General features: G+C 39.3%; 1 protein-coding gene across 2 annotated transcripts in view; it reads right to left on the bottom strand.

Annotated features, from left to right (window-relative positions):
• Positions 1 to 1889: 1889 nt before the first annotated feature.
• Positions 1890 to 23730, bottom strand: part of MAMDC2 (MAM domain containing 2) — a 152718-nt gene continuing 130877 nt past the window's right edge. The window contains exons 11-14 of one of the 2 annotated variants that reach the window (XM_043890710.1): positions 22775 to 22927; positions 9321 to 9580; positions 3032 to 3116; positions 1890 to 2893 (exon numbers count right to left, since the gene is read on the bottom strand). In XM_043890710.1, coding sequence (XP_043746645.1) covers positions 2829 to 2893; positions 3032 to 3116; positions 9321 to 9580; positions 22775 to 22927 — 563 coding nt within the window. In that variant the 3' untranslated portion in view covers positions 1890 to 2828. Of the gene's footprint in view, positions 2894 to 3031; positions 3117 to 9320; positions 9581 to 22774; positions 22928 to 23730 lie in introns of those variants that run through there. The other variant, XM_043890711.1, reaches the window with a different exon arrangement.

Here is a 23730-nt window from a genome sequence, read left to right as displayed (position 1 = left end):
CTGATTGAAACCGCCCACCCTGGCCAGGCACCATAGTAACCATTTGCATGAGTTGTTTTATGACAGGAGGTCCTGGTAAGGAACACAGAACTAATAAGCCACCACCAACGGAAGAGTTCTGGAAAGGTCTAAAGGAGACACCACCTGTCTGACCACCTCCCAGAATCCTTCTCTCTGGCATCCATCTTGGCTGAACAAGGCGTGCACCACCAGGAAGGACTCTGAGTCAGAATGATTGGCTAAAGACAACCTGGAAACTAATCCCATCACCATAAAACTACAAGCCACTGGCAGAGCTGTCCTTCTGGGTTCCGTTACCCTGCTGCTCTCCTCCTGGGCACCCTTTCCCAATAAAGTCCCTGGCTTTGTCAGCACATGTGTCTCCTCGGACAATTCATTTCCGAGTGTTAGACAAGAGCCCAGTTTTGGGCCCTGGAAGGGGTCCCCTTTCCTGCAACACTACCACCACCAACTCCCCCCACCGCCCCCCACCCCCCCACCCACTTCCCAAAGCTGCTGTCCCAAGTAGTATTTCTGGTTTGGCAACCTCCAGGGTAGCCAATAAATCCTCCTGCCTGTGGGAAACTTGGAACCTTAGGTATTGGGAATGGAGTTGGTAGCGAAGCTGGGAGGTTCAGGAGGCAGTCTTGTGAGGATTAGAACACAGGTTTGGCAGTGTTGAGTAAAAATTCAACCAAGTCGACTGTCATGATATAATGGCTTTACTGAACAATTCATGAATTGGGCAGCATCCCATCTAGTGAGTAGAGAAGGGTTCCAAGGATTTCTACAAAATGGAAGGCTTTTGTAGACAGGAAGGGAAAGGGAAAAGGAGAGTGGATTACTTCATCTTCTTTTTAGGGATGGGAAGGGTCTATGTGGCTGATTACCTCACTGCTGCTGACCAGAAAATTCCAGACTGATCTGTTAAGACTGCAATCCTAGGGGAGGTTATAATTGCAGTTAGGTTAGCTATTAAGTCTTGGTCTGCTGATGTGGGACTTAGTACAAGTAACTACATTTTGGGCCTGTCATTTCTTTTTTAAAGAACAGTGAAACCAAGGTTCAAAGACAAGCCCTACACCAGTTGCTGAACTTGAACAGATTTAATTTCTTACTTACAAAATATAACAACCACCACTAGCTCTACCTTATGGTTTGTTATAGGATTAACTGAGCAAATTCATGTAAAGCTCTTTGAACAATGTCTGATAATAATAAATATTCAATACATATTAGCAATGATTATTACCACGTGTGCATGTGCAGTTGCTCAGTTGTGTCCGATTCTTTGCAACGCCATGGACTGTAGTCTGCCAGGCTCCTCTGTCTGCAAGAAAACTGGAGTGGATTGCCATTTCCTTCTCCAGGGGATCTTCCCGACCCAGGAATCAAACCCTCATCTCCTGTGTCTCCTGTGCTAGCAGGCACATTCTTTACCCCTGCTTCACCTAGGAAGCTGATTATTACCATGGGTTTATGTAATCTGTAAGCAGAGTCTGGTTAATTACTTCATTCATTTATAGAATCATTGTCTTCACAGAGTTTACATTCTAATAAGATACAATTTTGGAGAAAATTGAGATTGCTTATGTGAAATGAAACACTTTTTAAAAATTAATTATGTATCTATGTTTGCAGTGCTTATGCCACTAACAAAAAGGATTAAGAAGCATTTAATTGTAGCAGAGAAGAGATTCAAATTAGAATCAGCAGTTATACAGTGAAGCTATTCATTCAAAAAAATATATTAGGACTTCCCTGGCAGTCTGGTGGTTAAGACTTTGTGCTGATCCCTCATCAGGGAACTAACCACGCCAAAGAATAAAAATAGAAATTTTTTAAAAACAGAGAGAAAAATATGTTGAAGAAGGTTGCTTGAGAGTGAGAGATTTTCAAATTATTTTTTATTAGGTAGTCATAATTTCATAATAGCTGTTTGGATATATAAACATGTCTATATAATTTTCTAAACATGTAAATAAAAGATAGTAGTTTACTACATCTGTTTGAATTCATATAACTCAAAACATTACCAAAACATTTATTTTAAAAATCAGTAAAATTGTTTAACACACTAGAAAAATTTAGGGGTGTGTGTACATAAACATTTTCAAGCTTGCTTTATGAAAAAAAAGAGTGCAATTTCTATCCAAGTGTTCAGAATGACTTTCAAAAATAGAAAAAAGAAGGTAGCACTGCTTTGTAATACAGCATTAATTAATACTGACTTACCCTGGAACACTGAAGAAAGATTCTTTGTTATCACATATGGTAAACATATTTAAAAATTAATACTCCATTTCTATGAATAAAACATAGAAAATAGACTTTATTTTCTTAGAATAACTTGTTACCATGAAAAACTGCATTCATTCTGCAGATATTACTGACATCACACATTATTACTTTAAAAATATTTATGATACTTGAAGTTCAAAAGGAAACCCACAAGACCTGTCCTCCTCCCAGTACATTCACTGAATGCAGATTTAAGTGAGCACATCTCATTTGATTGTGCCCTTTATTTGTATACTTTAAAATGACTACAATATAGTACATTTGTATTTTTAACTGGTACCAAAGTTAAGATGTATGATCTAGGTAAAACCAGCAGCCTGTACTTCTAGTAACAGTTGTCATACGCAAAAAAGAAAAAAAAAAAAAAAAGCCCTGAGTCAGTATTTTTTGCAAAAGTTATGAAAAAGAGTGCTCTGAAGTCATTTTATAACTTATGAAATGGTTAAGACTGTCCAGTATTATTTTGTTTTCATTTTGATTGAAGAGAGGTATGGCTTTTGTTTAGTTAATCCGATTCAGATCATTGCTTAATACTCAATTTCATTTAAGTCCTCAGAATATCCTGATGATTGCTGACTTTGATCTTCCATTTCTGTCAGGAAAGACAAATAGACAATATAGTTTTCTCTATTTTTAATGTAGAAAATACTGAATTTGCATTCTTGTGATTTGAAACTACTGCAAATTCCGTTTTCAGTCAAACTTAAATAATTTGAAAAAATATTGTTACCTGCACAGGATCCTGCTTGAAATTTAACATCATCAATGGCAGTATCACTTCTTAGTGACATTCCCCGAATGGCTTCAAAAATTATCTGAAAAATAATGAAATATGAGTTTAGAAATAGAGTCATCCTGCTAAAACAATGCTGGTCAGAGGCAGACCTAGGCTGTGTGGGTTTGGAAGCTTAGATTGTTCTCAGGGGCCCACTTTTAGGAAAAGAATACAAAATCACCAATTCAAATTTAGGTACAAAAGGGAATCCTTATTTGGAATGTAAAGAAATTCACAACAAATTACTGGAGCCTTGGAAATTCAAGTTCCTTTCTTTTGAGACCTCTTTAGGCAATTTCCCAGAAATGTTCACAAAGAAATGCCTCTCGGTGGTGACCTGTTTTCCCTTGCTACCTAGAATATTCGACTCCTGCCACTCACAGGCCCTGTGGAAGTGAAGGGCCCAGAAGCTTAAGCTTCCATAGTCTCTCTCTAAATCTACCTTTGTACTAGTTCTAGGTGGGAGAATTAAAACAACAGATGAGACCCAAGTGTGAGCAGCACTGTATAATAGTTAAATTTACCAAAAAGACAATGGTTCACTGATCATGTTAAATACCATAACATCCAAGACACAGCCCAAGAAAAAGAGGAAACCAGTTTCACGACTTTAGATCCTAGAAGAAAATAACTGATCAAATATTCAGGTTCTAGGGAAAATATATTATCAGCTCTAAAACCACTCTAATAATAGCTAATAAACCATGGAATACTGCAGGGAGGCTTGTAGGTAATGAAAATTATCCAGAAGACACACTTGCTCTACTAATTTTATGAGCAAATTATTCCCCACTGGACTAGTTCATGATTTAAATTAAATAAACAATATAAAGTGGATAAATAATAAGCATATGAAACTATCTTGAATTTAATGACTCAAAGAAGCTTTAACAACAGAAACGTGGCAAGATAACATTAATAGAAATTCTAAAAATATAACCCTAAACAAGAATTCAAATAAATGGTAAGAAGAGGAAAAAGTGTTCTAATACATCTAGATAGGAGGATATATGAATGTAGTTAATAACTGTTTTGGTTTTCTGGACAACAATGAAATCCGTTTTTTAACCTCCAACTCTGCAATGGAAGTACAACAGAAAAATCACACGATGGAATTATATTCTGAATAGTCTGTGATTGGGCCAAAACCTTGATTTCATACAACTCTTTCCTTTGAATTTCCTAAATATCTGAGTGATAACCATTTTATAGCATTATGATTTCCCCTTTGTATTATTCCCCTATTTGTATTTGTAAAAATTCTATTAAATAATTGTGGTTATTTTAGAATTAGATAAAAATGTAACTTTTTCTTTCAGTTTAAGTGTATTTTATTTTCAAATGGTTACTAAGTCATTGTGCATGCATGCTAAATCGCTTCAGTCCTGTCTGACGCTATGCAACCCTATGGACTGTAGCCTGCCAGGCTCCTCTGTCCATTGGATTCTCCAGGCAAGAATCCTGGAGTGTGTTGCCATGCCCTTCTACAAGGAATCTTCCTGACCCAGGGACCGAACCTGCATCTCTATCTCCTGCATTGGCAGGCGGGGTTCTTTACCACTAGCGCCACCTGGGAAGCTCAAGTCATTAGGACATAAATACAGTTTTGACTCAACTACTTGATAAAGGGAACATTAGCTATCTTTTGGTCCAGGGGCACCAGGAAAAAAATTATTGAGATTAAGGGCACCATGAGCAAGAAAATTTGAAGACCTGGTCTTAGTTCAGTACCCAGCACATAATAATTCCTACTAAATGTCAGGCAGTAAAATGAACAATATGAATGATATAAATATTTCACTGAGCTGAGAATTTGTCTAACACTCTCTTTCAATGACATCAAAGGATATGAAATCAGGAGGAAAACACCTGAGAGCAAAGGAGGAAAGGTAAGCAAGGAATTCAAAGGAAATAAAATCATTCTGTGTTTTTGATCAACAGTGAGTCAGCTTCTGCTTAGCACTTTAATAAATCCCTTAGGAAAGGACATGATTAAAATTTTGCTACTTGGTACATTTTTTTCTACAAAGAAAATTTGATGACTGGAATATCATCCAGAGGCCACCCAGATACTTCTCCTATATCAGGGGTCTCCAACTTCCAAGTGGCAGACTAATACCTCCTGTCATTTTCTTTTTTTTTTTAATTGGAGACTCATTACTTTACAATATTGTAGTGGTTTTTGCCATACATTGACATGAATCAGCTGTGGGTGTACATGTGTTCCCCATCCTGAACCCCCCTCCCACCTCCCTCCCCATCCCATCCCTCAGGGTCATCCCAGTGCACCAGCCCTGAGCCCCCTGTCTCATGCATTGAACCTGGACTGGCAATCTGTTTCACATATTATAATATACATGTTTCAATGCTGGCAGATCAGTGGTGGCATTAGATTAGAAATTAAGTGCACAATAAATGTGCTTGAATCATCCCCAAATTATCCCCTGTCCCCCCATCTGTGAAAAAAATTTCTTCCATAAAACTGGTCCCTGTATCAAAAAGGTTGGGAACTGCTGCCCTACAGGATAAATCACAAATGGCAGCAGCACTGCAGTATTCTAAAAATCATCTATACCTGCCCACTCTCTCTGATGATGTACAGATTGATTTGACTTCTCTAGTCCTCTGCATTTTCCTGATTGCCTACTGTTCACTTGACATACCCACTTTGGATGTCTAGTAAGATCAAAAACTGTGTGTGTTAAAAACAATAGTAACTGTTAATTTGCCTCCTGCATAAGCTGCCCTCCCTCTTCCAGGTCTGTTCCACCTAAGGTCTCCCTCATCTCAATAAATAGCAACTTCATTCTAGCAGTTGCTCAGGCCAAAACTTTGGTATCATCCTGGCTCCTCTCTTTCACTCAAACCCCACTTTCCACAAGGAAGGCAGTCCCGTGGGCTTTCTGAGGACATCTCATCTCTGCTGCACAGCCCCGCCCACCATGTCTGTTGCCAGGCCCACTGCAGTAGCTCCCAAAGTCTCCTCGCCCACCACCCACACCACCACAGTCTGTAGTATGGAGTAAGGAGCTCCATGTATAGCTAGAATGATCATTTAAAAGTATAAATCAGAACATACTACCTTAAAAGCCTCTAATGGTGTCTTATTGCTCTTGAAATAAATTTCAAACTGTACCATGTGATCCAAGGCCTTTCATGAGTATTTCCTGATACTTCTTTGACCTCATTACCTGGTCAGCTTGACTTACTCTTTTTCATAGCACTTACTATCACTTGATGTTACATTATATATTTTTGTTTCACATTTTCTACCTCTCCCCCACAACTAGAACGCAAACTTAAAAAGTGTAAGAACTGTATGCTGTGTTCATTGCAGTATCCTCAGCACTTAAAAAGAGTAAATGGTCAATAAATACTTACTGAAAAGAGATATTTTGGCCTGAACTCCTATAGTAGCTCAGTCTGACAACTGATGTAGCTATTGAGAATACCAGGTCTGCCATGGTTATAAAGACCAGAAAGATTTGGGAAAGAACATATTTTTAGAAACAATTATATCTTTTTTTATAGTTTGGTACTTTAAAGTTATAAAACCCTTTCACAAACATCATCTCATTTGACTGTGACTTTAGCGATGTCAGCATGGCAGGCATTATCATCCCATTTTGAAAATGTATTAACAGGCTTCCCTGGTGGCTCAGATGGTAAAGAATCTGCCTGCAGTGCAACAGACCAGGGTTCAATCCCTGCGATGGGAAGATCCCCTGGAGAAGGGAGCGCCTACCCACTCCAGTATACTTGCCTGGAGAATTCCATGGACAGAACAGCCTGGCAGGCTGCAGTCCAAGGGGTTGCAAAGAGTTGGACATGAATGAGCAACTAACAAAAACAGTCTCAGAGAGACTGACATTCCTCCAAGATCACCCAGTGCTTGTGACACCCAGGGCGGTGAGTGTATGTTGGGACTTCTATGGCAGGAGGGAGTGTAAAACAGGGACTTAGGGATGCAAACATTGGAACCAGTTAAATCTGGGACTGAGTTCTCACTCTGCAACTTACCAGCTGGACATTTGGTTTTCACCATCTTTAAAGAAGAGCTACAAGATCAGCTGAAAGAACTTATGTACAGCTCTTAGCACTGTGAGTACTTGGCACATAGAAGATGACCATTTGCACATGGGTGTCTCTGTGTTTTATTAGACACTAAGATGTTTTGGAGAAACTAGTTCATCCTGGTCTCCAGATAGTCATTTGGGATTCCTGAGGGAATCACAAAATCAAGAACATTCCTCATGGCAGATTCATATCTGTTTCATTCTAAGCCTAAAGGAATGATCTGGAATCTTTTTTCTCAAATTGGGAGCCAAAAATCTCTCAGGTCATTCTTTACCCTTTGAGCTTAAATATCCCAAGATGCCACCCCAGGTGCCTCACTACTTTGTGCTCAAAAAAATTTCAGACAACAAGTCACCTGGCAAGTCTAGTATATGCAAGGACATATACCCAGGGCTCAGATGCTGTGAAGTCACCTGCTCCACAGATCTCAAATCCTAGAGCTCTTGTGCATCAGCACCGTTTGGGGGTTTTAAAAAACATCAATGCTCAGGCTCTGCCTGAGAGACTCAGATTTGTTCCATCTGTGACACAGGTTCTCCATCTTTAGAATGCTCCAGAATCACCACAATTCTTGTTAAGACAGATTTCAGGGCCCTAAGCCCCAGAGTTTCTGGTTCAGTAGCTCCGAGGCAGGGCCTGAGAGTGTGCATTGTAGGTGAGTTTCATTTTAGATGAATATACATTTCAGGGGTTGCTGCTGGTGTCAGGACCACACCTTGAGAATCTTTGAATAGTGTGAGTGCCCTGATAACCTAAAAAAATTAATCCATCATCTCTGAATGGTGATCAGTGATATAAGGAAGTTCATGAGTGATCCATTTTCTTTCTGTAAGCAGACATTAAATCACTATCAAAATTATTCCTGGGGCTATATATTTTCCTTTACTAAACGTTTAGATAGTTTTATCCACACCAAGATAATGGGACATCCTTGAAGAATGGCGCATCTTCCCTCTGTCGTTTGTTCTTAGCAATAGCAGCCTAGATGGCACTGCAGCCTGGCCATTCCTATCTAGATCTGTAGAAAATCAATTTTGATTAAGGGGTGGTATAAAATAATGTCTTTATTTTGGATACTTCTTCCTAGGAAGACTTGCTTAAGCCAAGCAGCCAGTGGTTAATATTAAGGGGTGCTCTGGTCCAGAAGAAAGGATAAGGAGGAAGTAGGGCTTTTAACTGAAGGTCACTCCTGGAATTCTATACAGCAATTTCAGGGATAGTCAAGGGTCTAATGTTATCTGCCCTGAGCTTTCTGGAGCTTTGACTCATGGTAGGCAGGTAAAGGCTTCCTTGCTAGTTCAGCGGTAAAGAACCTGTCTGCCAATGGCAGGAGACACGGGTTCCATTCCTGAGTCTGGAAGATTCCCTGGAGAATGAATGGCAACCCACTCCAGATTCTTGCCTGGAAAATCCGATGGACAGAGGAACCTGGCGGGCTACAGGCCATCAGAGCCACAAAAGAGTCAAACATGACTTAGTGACTAAAGAAAAACAACCGGCAGGTAAAGTCATAAGCTTTTACGAGGCTGCTGCTGACTTCTAGGCTAATTGGCTGCTTGATCTCACCCACTGGAATTGAAAAGGCTCCTTCTTATTGCTGCTCAGATTCCCTTATAATTGGGATCCTGCAGGAAGGAAGTCTTCTACTGCCTCAAGGCAGGCCCAGGACATAGGATCAAGATTCAGTTTCTTCTGCATCAGTGCAGACAGAGGCTTAAAAATGTACACTGGATCATGTACTCTGTTAAATAGAAGCTTACAACAGCAGCCCTTGCATGTGGCTAATGATGAGTGAAAGAAGCAGCTGCAACAACTAATTAGGTAATACCAGGTTTAGAAGAAAGAGAAGCTCTGTTCTGGAGGTTTTCAGGACACAGAATGTAACTGACACTCAAAATGTACCAACATGAAAATAGCTATAGTTTCACTATTGAGTTGCGAAAATTACTCTATGTATAAATACCCAAAGCTTTCTCTTTCTAATTCCCCTTTCACTGCTTAGGTTCAATCAATATAGACTAATTATGTTTACTCTTAAACAAGTACTGCCTCTGTCTTTGACCCCGAAAAAGAACAAAGCAGTCTTGATGGTAGCAAGAAAAAGAAAGAGCATCAGAAGCGTACAGGCACGTTTCCCATCATTTGGTTCTCGTCTCCCTTGGCTCACCTGGTGCTGCCTCTCACAGCTGTATTCAATCAGCGCCCGTAGCCAGGAGATGCTCTGTTCACCTCTTCTTCTCCACAACAGAGACTCTTCACTGTCACCTTCCTTTTTCAGATAAACATTCAGGAGGCCAGTCCCTGCTCCATACATGTGGTAGAAAAAGGTCAAGCACTGTTTTCCAGGGACTCCTCGTAGAGGCCTGGATGAGAGTCGTGCTTTTTGTCCATATACCAAGTGGGAAGCCTCGATGTACATGTAGTAGCCTTGAGAGCAATGCAACATCAGGTATTGTTAAAAAGGACACATCATATTCTCTTCTAACATATATATATATTCAGATTATTTTCCATTATAGATTATTACAATATATTAAATACTGTCCCCTGTGTTATACGTTAAATCCCTGTTGCTTATCTATTCTATGTATAGCAGTTTGTATCTGTTAACCCCATACTCTGAATTTATTCTGCCCCTCATTTCCCTTTTGAGTACTTTTCTGGAAACAAATTAGAGTCAATGAACGACTTGACTACAGTACTGAGAAAGGAGTTCATAATTTTGGAGAATGTGTATAATCCAAGAAAGATAAATATGCTACAAGATTTTGACCATCAAAATAAGTGTTTTCATGTAATAATTAATAATTCAGTTTAATATACAGGAGGTAATTAATATACTAGTATTGTGCCACTGAGGTGGTAATTAACATGAGAATTTATCCTACTAATCCATGGACAATATTTTGAACTTCCATCATTGGTTTAGGGGAATGGTCGGGTAGATGAGGTTCAAGTCTTGGTTCTAACAGTTATTGTCTGTGTGACTGTGATCTAATGGATTATCCCGTCTGAACCTATGTTCAATTAAAAAAATTTGTTGTTGTTCAGTTGCTAGGTTATGTCTGACTCTTTGCACCCCATGAACTGCAGCATTCCAGGCTTCTCTGCTCTTCACTATCTCCCTGAGTTTAAAACTAATGGTTAATAAACCTGTGCTATAGAGTTGTGAGAATTAAATAATGTGTGTGACATATGTCCACATGTAATATGTATTCAAATATGTTTTCTGCCCTGCTTTCCTGAGATTTTTCTGTGACACTTCTTGAAAATATAATTGTACAGTATTTCAGTTCAGTTCAGTTGCTCTTTGCAACCCCATAGACTATAGCACACCAGGCTTCCCTGTTCTTCACCAACTTCCAGAGTTTGCTCAAACTCATGTCCATTGAGTCAATGATGTCATTCAACCATCTCATCCCCTGCTGTCCCCTTCTCCTCCCGCCTTCAATCTTTCCCAGCATCAGGGTCTTTTCCAATGAGTCAGTTCTTCACATCAGGTGGCCCAAGTATTGGAGTTTCCGCTTCAGCATCAGTCCTTCCAATGAATATTCAGGATTGACTGGTTTGATTTCCTTGCAGTCCAAGGGACTCTCAGGAGTCTTCTCCAACACTACAGTTCAAAACCATCAATTCTTTGGCACTCAGCTTTCTTTACAGTCCAACTCTCACATCCATACATGACTACTGAAAAAACCACAGCTTTGACTAAACGGACCTTTGTTGGCAAAGTAATGTCTCTGCTTTTCAATATGTTGTCTAGGTTTGTCATAGCTTTTCTTCCAAGGAGCAAGAATCTTTTAATTTCATGGCTGCAGTCACCATTTGCAGTGATTTTGGAGCCCAAGAAAATAAAGTCTCTCACTGCTTCCATTGTTTCCCCATCTATTTGCCATGAAGTGATGGGACCAGATGCTATGATCTTAGTTTTCTGAATGTTGAGCTTTAAGCCAACTTTTTCACTCTCCTTTTTCACTTTCATCAAGAGGCTCTTTAGTTCTTCTTCGCTTTCTGCCCATAAGCGTGGTGTCACCTTCGTATCTGAGGTTATTGATACTTCTCCCAGCAATCTTGATTCCAGATTGTGCTTCATCTAGCCTGGCATTTCACATGATGTACCCTGAATATAAGTTAAATAAGCAGGGTGACAATATATACCCTTGACGTACTCCTTTCCCAATTTGGAACCAGTTTTAACTGTTGCTGCTTGACCTGCATACAGATTTCTCAGGAGACAGGTAAGGTGGTCTGGTAGTCCCATCTCTTTAAGAGTTTTCCACAGTTTATTGTGATCCATACAGTCTACAATATTTAATGTTATTATGACATTTAACATATTTTATATCTTATACTTTATACACTATATACTGTATGTTAATTATATAACACTTTACATTTGTATTTTCCTAATTTTAGTTTGTTTTTTTTTTTAATGTGCTTGTTTTAGGCAGAAGCAGGATTAATCTGCACGTAAATTTGGAGCCTGTCTCCACTGGCTCCAACAGTCAATTGTGTGCCTTCTGTTGGTAGGTCCAAATGGCTTCACTCTGGTAGTTTGAAATGGTCTACAATGGAAGTATTCATACTACAGAAATGGGACATAAGTACAAGTCAGCCCCCACCCCATAAAAAATAGAGCTGGTTGGTATTAAATAATTACCATGAAGCCACTAAAATAAGCAATATAATAATAGTAATTTCCAGAATAATACACCCATAATATAATTCTATGTACCTCTGGCTCATGTTTAAAAAAAGCCATGAACTCTATATAAGTAGTTCTTAACCTTCCCTCATTTGATGAAAAATGTATATCTCTTCAACCTGAAAAATATGCATAAATTTTTATATCCAGTTGCATCCTCTTCTTTGCCAATATTGACTTTTTTACATACATGATGTAAAAACTTTTACATAGTGTTCTCTCTCTATTATTTCACAAGGAAATTAATGGCTGCACTGAAGGAAAAAAAGAGTTCACAAATATTGCATGCAAAGGAAATGGCTTCTAGAGCATCTTTAAAGTTTCAAGTTTAGTCAGTGAAGTCTATTCATTTCTCAAAAGGCAATGCTTGAGACACCCCAACCAGAACTGATCAGAGGCTCCATCCTTGCTCCTTCAAGGCATTCCTCCTTTTCCTTTCCCTCATTTCCACAGATCTGAGAATCCAACGGTCTATTATAAGGGTGGGAGAAAAAGTCCTGCCCCATTTGGTCTTATCAAATCTTGTGCACTGTGCAAGCCCTCCCTCAGTGTTTCACTCAGTGAAGTTACCACCCTGCAAAACTGGGCAATCAGTCATGGGCTTTGTCAACCAGTCATCCGCATGACCTCCTCTAAACTTCTGGGATACTGTTGCATGTCTGCTGCGCTCACCAGTGACATCCTCATGACTGAAAGCAAGGGTCAGTCTTCAGTTCTTGTCCTCCTTGTCATTAGTAGCCCTGGACACAGTGGATCACTCCTGCCTCCTAGAGGGACTTTCTTATTTGGTTTGCAGGACTCTGACCTCTCCTGGTTTTTCTCCCACTTTTCTGGTCACTCCTTTGCTGGTTCACCTTTTCTTCTCTGACCTCTTGATCTTGGAGTGCTCCAAGACCCAATGTTTGAATCTCTCCATTCTCGCTCACTTCTTTGGTGATCTCATCTTGTTTCATGGCTTGAAATACTATATGTGTTGTTATATCTCAAATTTTAATTTCCAACCTCTTTCCTAAAATCCAGACTTGTTATTGAAAGTGCCTAATGGACATCTCCTCTTATTGTCAAGTAGATATCTCAAACTGAACTTGGTCAAAACTACACTCCTAACAGTCTCACTCTAAAGCTCACCCCACCCTTTTTAGTTGTCCAGGCCCCAAACCTGGCCATTCTTTACATCCTCTCACTCTTCACATCCAGATGGTCAGGAAATTCTGTTGGTTCTACCTTCAGAATATGTCCAGAATCCAATCACTTCTCTCCTTACCACCTCCAATGCTACCTCCCAATCTGAGCCAGTATTATTTCTGACTTGGATTAATTCAACACCTCCCAACAAGTCTGCCTGCTTTTACGCTAGTTCTCTGCAATCTAATCTGAACACAGCATCCATGGTAAACTTTCTACAACAATAGCTAAATTTTACCATTCCTCTGTTCAAAACCCTCCACTAGCTCAGCATTTCACTCCAAGTAAGAGCTGAACGCCTGACAACATATAAGGCTCTACATAACTCCTGCTCATTCTCCTGTCTCTCTGATTCCTACCACCTTTCTCCCCACTCGCTCTGAGTCTCGAGGACACACTTGAGTTCTATACCATTCCTGGAATGTAGTAAGTTTGCTACCACCCCAGGGCCTTTGCATGTGCTAATCACTGCCTACAATGGCTTTTCTCTCATATAGTCTCACGTCTCACTCTCTCACCTCTAAGTCTTTGCCCAGATATTACCTTTTCTATTAGGCCTATTCTGACTACACTGTTTCAAATAGCAACCCCCCCTCCTCTGGTACTTTTCTTTCTCTATACCCTAATTTATTATTTTCCATACCATTTAATTGCCTCTTAACATACTATATAACATTTCTGTTTTTATGTTTGTCTGTCTCCTTCCTCTAGAATACTCAAAGGCAGAGATATTTCCTTGTTTACTTGACTGCTATGCCCCCAGGTCCTAGAGCAGTGTCTGGAACATAGCAGATGCTCAATAAATATTTGTTGAATGAACAAAAAGCACAGACCAGTCTGACCATTTCCAGAGCACATGGCCCTACCAAGGTTACTCCAGTTGTGTGAAGATCTTGGCAACGAGACATGTACTTGACTAGGATGCTCCAAAGCAAAGTAGGAACAAGTCCAAATTTTGAAAAAGTCACATTTTAAAGAAAATGTTCTCAACCTAGTTCCATACCATCTGACTGTCTTTTTTGTTTTTTTTTTTAGCCAAACACACATTCTTTAACTTCATTACCTTCATTCTTTCACTGGCAAGAAAATTGCTACACAAGAAGCACTGGGGTTTTTACACTTCCAGCAATGAAAGAAAATCTTATTGTTCTTTTCTTTAATATTTTCTAACTTAAGCTAGGCTGATATATACTGATATATAAAACTGATATATATACTGATATATACTGATATATAAAACCCTAACAGAAGGGTGTATTTAATTTAATCCCATGGAAAATAAAGTCAAAACATGAACATGGTTTATCACCTACTATGCACAAAGGTGTTCTGTACTAGCCTGTATATAAATTAGTATAGCAAAATGAACTGAAACCCTACCTTAATGCATGTTTAAACTGAAAAATATTGCCTCCAAAAATAATTCTTAAGGAAATAAGAAGAAAGTCAAAGAAAAATAACTTTGGTACCTGCCTTCGGGACTCTCAAAAGGTTCACTTGAATCCCAAGAAAAGGACCTTAGCTGAAGATGAAACACTTAGTGGGAGGGGGAAGATAGGGGACAGGGAGGCTCCTCTGAAAGATGCTGTCACTGGAAAACTGGAAAGAAAAGAGTATTGTGGGCCTACAACAGGAAGTCTTCTCAGAATGGAAAGAAAGCAATGGGTCCATTATAAGTGAGAGACGACGCAAGAAGTATCTTCCATCTAGTGATGATGGTATGTAATCCCAGTGATGACATATGCTGTCATATGTGATGACATCACATATGTGATGACTAGTGATGACATCACTAGTCACTCAGTCATGTCCGACTCTTTGTGACCCCAGGACTGTAGCCCGCTAGGCTCCTCTGTCCATAGGGATTCTCCAGGCAAGAATACTAGAGTGGGTTGCTATTTTCTTCTCCAGGGGATCTTCCCAACCCAGGGATCGAACCCAGGTCTCCCGCATCACAGGTGGATTCTTTACTATCTAAGCCACCAGGGAAGCCCAAGTCCTGGTCAAAATCATCTGAGGTCCTGCTAGAGGGGTAAACCTCCAGGATTAACCAACTGAATCTTCCTTTTGTGAGTACAGTGCTCTAATCAGTCAGCCTCAACTGGGTGAAGCATTACTCATGAGTCTCTGGGTCTTGGGTATCAGGCTGAAGCCATTACCTAAGGTTTCTAGTTCCAGAGATCACTGTGTTTAGTACCATGATATATGAAAGGAAAGCTCCTGAACTGTTTGACATGTGTAACTGCTGCTTTTGGAAGAGACGGGGAACAGCCAGGGGAACATTAGTATAATTACACCTTTCTGGGGCACAGGCACTAGTCTACTTTCCTTGAGTAACGTTGACCTTTCTAAAACTCCTTCAGGCTACAGTTTCTGTTTTAAGCCCATACATATATCCCTTTAGGCAATGCTGATTTAGACTAATCGAGACCAACATCTATACCTAAAAATATTTGTCCCATATTTGTCAACTGATCAGAATCTGTCTGTCTGATGCCCAGACCAATTATTCCTCTTGATTCCAAATATGTTTTCCTTCTTGACTTGCATGTGACATTTCCTTTCCCCAGAAAAGATCAGAGCTTCATGGAGAGACAGTCAGCCTCACGTGTTTGGAAAGCAGAGAAAAGCCCTGTGTGTTGACAAGCTTTGCCACATTCCAACTCCAAATGCTGTCTGTCTCAGCAAACAAAAGCTCCCTGGGTGGCAGCCAGGCGCCCCAGCGATGAAACCTCAAACTGGCTCATGTGTCCCTGCACATGAAGGATTCTAGTCTGTGGAAGGGATTATTAACTGGAGAAAACAAATTACTTTCTTTCTGTGGATCACTGTTTAACATTCAAGATACGGGTTCCAGTGGGTCTAGTGGGAGATCAGGGTCCCATCTGTTCTTTGCTCAGCAACTGTGATGTGTTGAGACACAGCATATTCGTAATTGGGAGCAGTGACGCAGCTGTTCCTCTAGTCTTGCGGCCCTCTCTCACCAGGGCCGGGAAGGAGTGGGAGGCCATGTGGAATGAACAGCTAGCTGCTTCATTAAGCCGGAAGACAATTCTTAACAATCAGGGGGAAAAGATATCAATATTTTGGGAAGAACAACTGCTAAATATGTCTCTCTCTCAAATTATTATTCTTTATTATATCTTTTAAATGGTTTTTAAAGCGAGTCATAAATGAGTGGTTATTAACTTATTGGGGACAGAGTTTCAACTTGGGAAAACTTTTAACAGTTCTGAGGTGGTGATGGTTACACAAAAGGTATATGTACTTAATACCACTGAATTATGTATGTAAAAATTACTAAAATGGTAAATTTTATGTTTTTCATATTTTACTACTATTTTTAAAAAAGCTTGTCATAGAAGTCTTATCTTGGGTAAGTAGGGTCCAACAATACCAGAAATTAGTGTGATAAGATAAATTATGAAAAAGCTGAGGAGACTGGAGATTTTACTATTCTAGAGCTAATTGCCCTTATAGTTTCAGACTAGTTGAGTAGCATTGTTACATGTCTGGATATCAGCTACCAAAATTCTTAAAAGACAAGGACTTGAATGAGACTGCTATTAAATTTCAGCTATTAATATATAACCAACACATTAAAAATATAGTTTTTATTTTCTTTTGTGTCAACGGAATAATTTATAAGTGAATGCCATTATTTGGTATTTTAATGTATCACTCATCACAAGAAGGTTCATATAAGACTCCTACCTTTATTTAGTAGTGTGTTGGAGAGAATTTAATTATCAGAAGTACAGAAGATGTAGTGAAACACTGAACAGTACCACAGAAGAAACTGATGGTGTCTCTTTATTTGGAAATTATTTTTTAAAAAAATGATGAATAGCTACTTTTCTAGGACATAGCTGTGGGAAAGAGATAGGGAAAACTGGATGACTTTTAATCTATTCACTGGTGGGCTCAGCCAGCTAGGAAATGTTACAGTTAAAGGCATTTTCTCACTAAACTGGAGAATTATCTGTTGATTTATTTATTCTACTATCTTTTGGTCACAAAACCCATGTAAACTCCAGGACAACTAAAACAATTATTTAAGAAGAATTCTGACAGTATGGCATCACATTAATAATATAATATTATTATATAAATATAATCATATAATAAAATTGTAATAACCAATAAAACCCTTGGAACTTTGTTAAGATTTGTCTTTACTATCTTGCAAAAGAAATAGCATCAGTGTCAAGGAACTTTCTGATTCTGCCAGGATAGAGCTATTCAAATAGATGCTGACAAGAAATGGACAAATAGGTCCTGCAGAATCCATTTCAGCTCAATGGAAGTCAAGATTTATCTGTCACAAGTGCTTTTATTATTTTATCAAACAGGGAGCCAAATGGTTGGGCTAGAATATCGTCTTTGTTGTTGTTCTAGTAGAATGACATGTTCTATTAGATGACTGACAAACACTGGAAATGTTTCCCCAACTTTAGCCACACAAATACTACTATATTTATGTTACTTATCCACATACTACCTGTACTATTATTCATTTGATATATTTCTTTAAATAGATTTCATTTTTTACTCCTTTGATTTTAAATCCATTATTCAAATAGGAAACTGCATATTAGCATGAAAACAGAAAACAAGCTATAGATTTGGGAAATAATGGTGTTGCTGTACTGATTATATATTTTGCTTTTACATGAATAGTACTATCAAATTAAAAATAGTCATCCACTTAACCCTTAAATCACCCAGTGGTACTCTGGAAGACACTGGTTTAAGGCCTAGCAAATCTTTTGGTTACTACTACGTCATTTTATTTGTAATTATATGCCGTGGTTTTCTATGTATAAAAACACAAATGACACAAAAGACTGAGTCCAAGAAAGTCTCCCAGAAATGAACCCCAGATGAACATCAGATTTTGTGAATGAGTCATTAACTACAAAAATAGTAATATCATTTTCATTTTAGTGGAGCTTATATAGTATTAGTTCTTTCAGAAATACAACCTTGGTTAATCATCACAGCAGCCCGAAGAGATTAGCAGGGCATCCGCTGTTATGTGATGCACGACACATAATAGGTACTTAGAAAATATGGAGTAAATCAAGATCGTAGAAACTCTGCTCTATATAACATGACAATTGCTCCCAGTTCTAAGATGTTTCATCTTATAAACATGTAGCTTATGACACTGGTGGCTTTAACAAACATTCGTTTTAAAGGGGTATTTAATTGCTTATACCTTAATTTATGAATGGGTGATCCTTGTCATATTGTAATATGAAAGCCAATATATCAGCCCACATTTGGCCATTAGAGGCCATTGTGTATATTAACCCTCAAAGGCGAAGCTACCCTTTGCGGGTTTAGGCTACACAGTGGCTGTGGGCACTGGTCCTGCAGTTAAACTGACAATATTGGCTCACAGACCAGAGAAAACTTAGATACTTTCTGATGGGTTACATTTCAGTGGGTGTCTAAAAATACCATCAGTTTGAATATATCCTTTCCAAGAGCAGACACCTTTTTCTGGTATGAAGGGTGATAGATATGAGATTACGTGGCTGTGTGAAGAATTGTGCTTTTCACATGTAAGCTGTCCCAGCTGTTTGAAGTCGTGTGCAGTCTCCTACAATCATGTGGGCTGGAAAACTCTGGTGAGACAGTGTGGACAGAATATGGACACGAGAGCCCAGCATTCCTGAGATACAGTCCCTGCTCTACCAATCATCACTGTGTGGCCTTGGAAAGGCATTTCTCCAACCTTCAGTTCTTTCATATGAAAAATGGATACTTTCACTTACACGTCATGGTAAGGCTGTGTTATTGATTGAATATTTATTTCCCCTCTTTCCAAATTTATATGTTGAAATCCTAACCCCCACTATGATGGTAATTGGAGATATGGTCTTTGGGAGGGGTTAGGTCCTGAGAGCCAAGCTCTCATAGGTGGGACGAGTATCCTTTTAAGAGTCCTCAAAGAGCTCACTTGCCTTGTGTGCCATGTAAGGACACAGCAAAAAGACTGCTGACAATGAACTAGGAAGTGAACCCTCACCAGACCTCAAATCTGCCAGCACCTTGATCTTGAGCTTCTCAACCCTCAGAACTGTAAGAAATAAATGTCTGCTATTTAAGCCTCTGAGTCTATGGTATTATTGTTATAGCAGCTTAAACTGACTAAGGATATAAAGATCCCAGAACAGTGCCTGCATATGGTAAACACTCCATAAATGATCAGTAGATGTTATTATTTCCTTAGAAGGATAACTGTTAAAGTAATTTAAAGAACAAGATCAAGATAGAAAACTCCAGCACTATATTATCTGTAGGTAACCCTGGGCATAGCATAGCAAAACTTGCAGCCTTTGCATTGTTATACTTAGGAATAAAAAGGTATAATCTGGAAAAGATTTTATGTGGTTAGAAAATTGAAAGATGTCCCAAGACCCTTTAGGAAGTTTGCATTGAAACAGGTGAAATAAATGATGGAAAAAAGGGAGAACCTAGAAAAATTTACTGAAAAATAATCAGAATGCTCTGTTCACCAGAGAATCTAATATTCTATGGTCAAGTATTTTCTGGGAAAAAATATTGAACACACTAAGAAGTTTTTACATTACAATTTTTGTTATGAAGTTTCACCCCAGTCAGCTGAAATATTCTTCAAAGTTTTCAGAGAGACAAAGCAAACACAATCATACCATTTTCTTTAATCAAAGCCACACCAAGTAAACTAACATGTGCCCCTACATGTAAATAAAGGAGCAAAATTATGAGTAATGAAATATCTACTGCAGGTACTTTTGTCAGATTTTCATAGATTTTGTCTTTAGGCAGGAGGGAGAATGTCATCCCCAAGCTGATTAAGTTTAAACTCAACCATCCTTTGACGTACATAAACAGACAAGTAGCTATAGTTATTCTCATTTTCTAGATGATATCACTGAGACCTAGAGATTTTAAGTAACTTTTTCAAGGTCTCATACCTAGTGAGTGGGGAACCTTGACTCCAAAGTTCATGGGTCTGTTTATCCTGGCTTGGTGACCCTCCCTCACCCTTTTCAGAGACTCCCTCCCTCCACTGCTCCTTATCTTTGTTTTGTCCTCTCTTCCATGTCCAAGACACTGCACAGACTGTCACCCAGAAAATTCCCCTGTGGTACTCTACCACAGCACAACCCTCTTCTCAGATCTGTTGTTACTAGATTTTTTGGTGTCCCTGAAAAATGGGAGAGAAGCTATCAACTCCCTCCCCAGAAAAATGTACATACAGACAACATCGTGATTATAATGGACTCCAACTAAAGCTGATTTATTCTTGATACTTCTCTATCCCTCTCATAATTTAGTTTCTCCCCATTACTACATTTTCTATGGGTCTTACTAATTAAGTGGTTATTCTTATATGCACCAGGGAGGGCTTATCGATTCATTATTTCTTCCAAGGACTTTTTTGAGCCTCTGTAGTGTATAAGGTACAAGGCCTGTGGGGATTCATACAGGAATTTGATAGTATTCTGCCCTCATGAGGCTTCCCTCATAATTCAATCGGTAAAGAATCTGTCTGTAAGGCAGGAGACCCAGGTTCGATTCCTGGGTTGGGAAGATTCTCTGGAGAAGGAAATGGCAACCCACTCCAGTATTCTCGCCTGGAGAATCCCATGGACAGAGGAGACCGGCAGGCTACAGTCCATGGGATCACAAGAGTCGGACACGACTTAGCGACTAAACCACCACCACCTGCCCTCATTACACTGCCAATCAGAGTTAATGAGGCTAATTTTTTGTTTGCCGATTTATCTCTTTTCACTAGATTCAGTGTTGAATGGCCACGAGGCTGCCACTGCAGCAGCCTCTTGCTACCATGAGAGGACAGACTGTTTGCAATTGGAGCCAACTCAGAAAAACCAGAGCAGAGAGATGGAGAGAAGGAGGTCCCAGTGACATGGTTTTATCCTCTACATCAAGCTGTGCCTCAAGTCAGCCCTAAAATGGCATTTTTTTTCCTGTTACAAAGAGCAACAAACTATTTCGAACCAAAATAGTCTTAACATATACACATCTTTTTATTATCTTTTTAATTTCATTGTCTTTCCTGATATAGCCTCACACTCTCTTAGAATCTTCTACACACTGCTGGAAGTAGAAATCTGATCTACCTTTGAACAAAGGCTGAATCTCTTCAACAGCTACCCTAGCTGATGCAACACTGTCCCAGAATCTCTGAAGTAACGGGAAGAAAAGAGGTCAGTGGTAGGACCAAGCTTCACATCATCTTCTTAGGCAAAGGTGCATTTAGGATCCAAGGCCAAATGGATACTCACTACTCACAGGGATAGTGGCTGGAACCAAGTGTTCTTGAAAAGACCCAAGTCAAAACTGCCAGGAGGGATGCAAGTAGAAAATCTACGTGAATGGTACAAGTACTATGGAGAAAGAGGGTAGCCACAGATCATCAGCCAGAGAGTACAGTGCCCAAAATGGTGAGATGCAAGAGAGCCAGTACTTAGATATCTGTCATAACAGAAGGTATCCAAGAAAGAATTTGAAGAAACACTAAACATTTTAGAAGTTATTTTCTTTTAATCCATCTTCCACTCACTCTGGCTAAAGGATCCTGATGATGCTGGGCAGGGGAGGAAGTAAAACAAAGAAAGTTCAAGCACAGACAGTCTTCTCTTTTACCATCTCCAAACTATGAATCAGGCTCATGCTGAGGGAGAGAGATGATTCAATTGAATGGGAAACTGAAGTTGTTGTTTGAATTGGACATCTTAACACACCTGAATGTGTGACTGCTCCACTGCCTCAACAGGACTGGGAAGCTGTGGGATCTGCCAGGGGTGGGAAAGGGAGAATTCTCTAGGGTATGTCTGAATAGAGTGTTGGAAACAAAAGACAAAGCTGTTCCTGATTGCACCCCACCAAGTTTAGCCAATACAGCCAATATTTTTTGTTGTATTGCTGCTGTGTGGTGTTACACCCTAGGCTTATTTTTGAGGTAGACCATAAGAAACAGCACTATGCCACTCTCTGTAAGGACCTTTCAGGAAATATGTCTTTAATATTAATATCAGGGATAGTTCTGCATTGCTGGACCAAGTGATATGCTTTTATCCAACTGGTGTTCCTAGAGAAATTGACAGCCTCAGTGGAAAAGGTCTATTCTTTAAGGAGTATTTTATCATGGACATTGTTTGCAACTGCTGACACATGGTGATAATAAGAAGTAGAACAACTTTTAGTCTGGTTTAGTGTAGTTTACACATTTCCTACAGAAAAATGCACTGCTTTATTGCCTCCATCCCTTGGTGAACTGCTTCATCTGTTTCTATCCTAAGAACACAGTAAATCACTTCTGGAAAGTGAGGACTCACACTGATACATCTTTCCTGTCTGCCAGATATTTCTATACTAGGCCTCAGTCCTGGGCTTCATTTTAGACCACTATTTTATTTTTTTCATTTTTGCCCATCTCTCTTTTATTTTTAAACCTTACTTCTAATTATCTTCGTGTGCATATCTTTGTAAGCTCATTTAAATCCTTTTTGCATCTAGATAATGAGCAATATAATAAACAGAAAGAATGATTTTAAATGCACATACTGAATTACCTATCCCATGTGTGTAATATCCCACATGCAGTTCACTCTAGACACCTTAATTTTCACATATCAGAATGCAGTAAACAACCCCTAGAAAGCTATTTCGGGTTTCCTTAGGAAACAGCACCATGTGGCATAACTCACCTACCCCAGTAGTGTGATCTCCCTTTGGTCCGGTGTAGGAGGTGGGAGTTTCTCCCCTCCTCCTTTGCCAGCTGCTCCGGTTTCTTCTCTCCTGAGTAAATATACATTCATCTTGTTCAAAAGTACACTCTCCTGGTGGAGGCAGGAGCTTCTCTGCAAGGAAACAGCAGGTGTTGTGACTGCTGAGGCTCTTTCAATGAATATATATTCCAAGACTCATTGGAAACCCACACTAATGTGTGGTTGTCATCTGGCCACATGCCACACATAGAGAGGCAACCCACCCACCAGCACTCCCTCTAAGCCAAGCTCTTGCCTCTGGCTAGAGTCTGGACTTCACCCTGGTTCTGCCATAGAGGCAGAGAACAATCAGAAATCTAGATCCAAAAGTACTGGAATACTTTGAGAAAGAAACTTTCTCTGACTTGTGAATTTATTTGTACGAATGAGATTTTAAAACTCTCTGACAATTGGAGGTATATTGGCTTTATGGAAACATAAAAAGAATAAAATTGCAAGCAGGAGATTTCTTCAGAAATCCAGAATGAGTGAAGGAAATCCTCAGAGCAAAGCTATAGTCGCTTTGGAAGAGGGAGAGAATGTGAAAGAATTAAATGTGATTTTGGAGACATAGCTTAATACATGTGGAGCAGGTTACTGAATTTTTCTGTGCCTCGGCATTCTTATTTGTAATGTGGGAACCTTAATGGTATCCACTCCAGGGGGTTGTGAGGATTAAATGAGATGATGTATGTAAAATGTTTAGAACATGAAGTTCTCAGTAAATATTAGCTAAATAAATATTAAAACTTGGTGTTTTTCTACCTGGAGGCTTATTTTCCATTTCCAAAAACAAACGTTTCTGTCTTTGGGTGTTATCTTCAATAACTCTAATAATGATTATATTAGAGTGGTGCCACCTCCCAACTTCTTGGGAACTTCTTTGGCTGAACTTG

The sequence above is a fragment of the Cervus elaphus genome, chromosome 29 (genome assembly GCF_910594005.1).
Source record: "Cervus elaphus chromosome 29, mCerEla1.1, whole genome shotgun sequence".
Lineage (NCBI taxonomy): Eukaryota > Metazoa > Chordata > Mammalia > Artiodactyla > Cervidae > Cervus > Cervus elaphus.
Note: the sequence above shows the minus strand (reverse complement) of the source record. Positions and strands in the feature narration are given on the sequence as shown.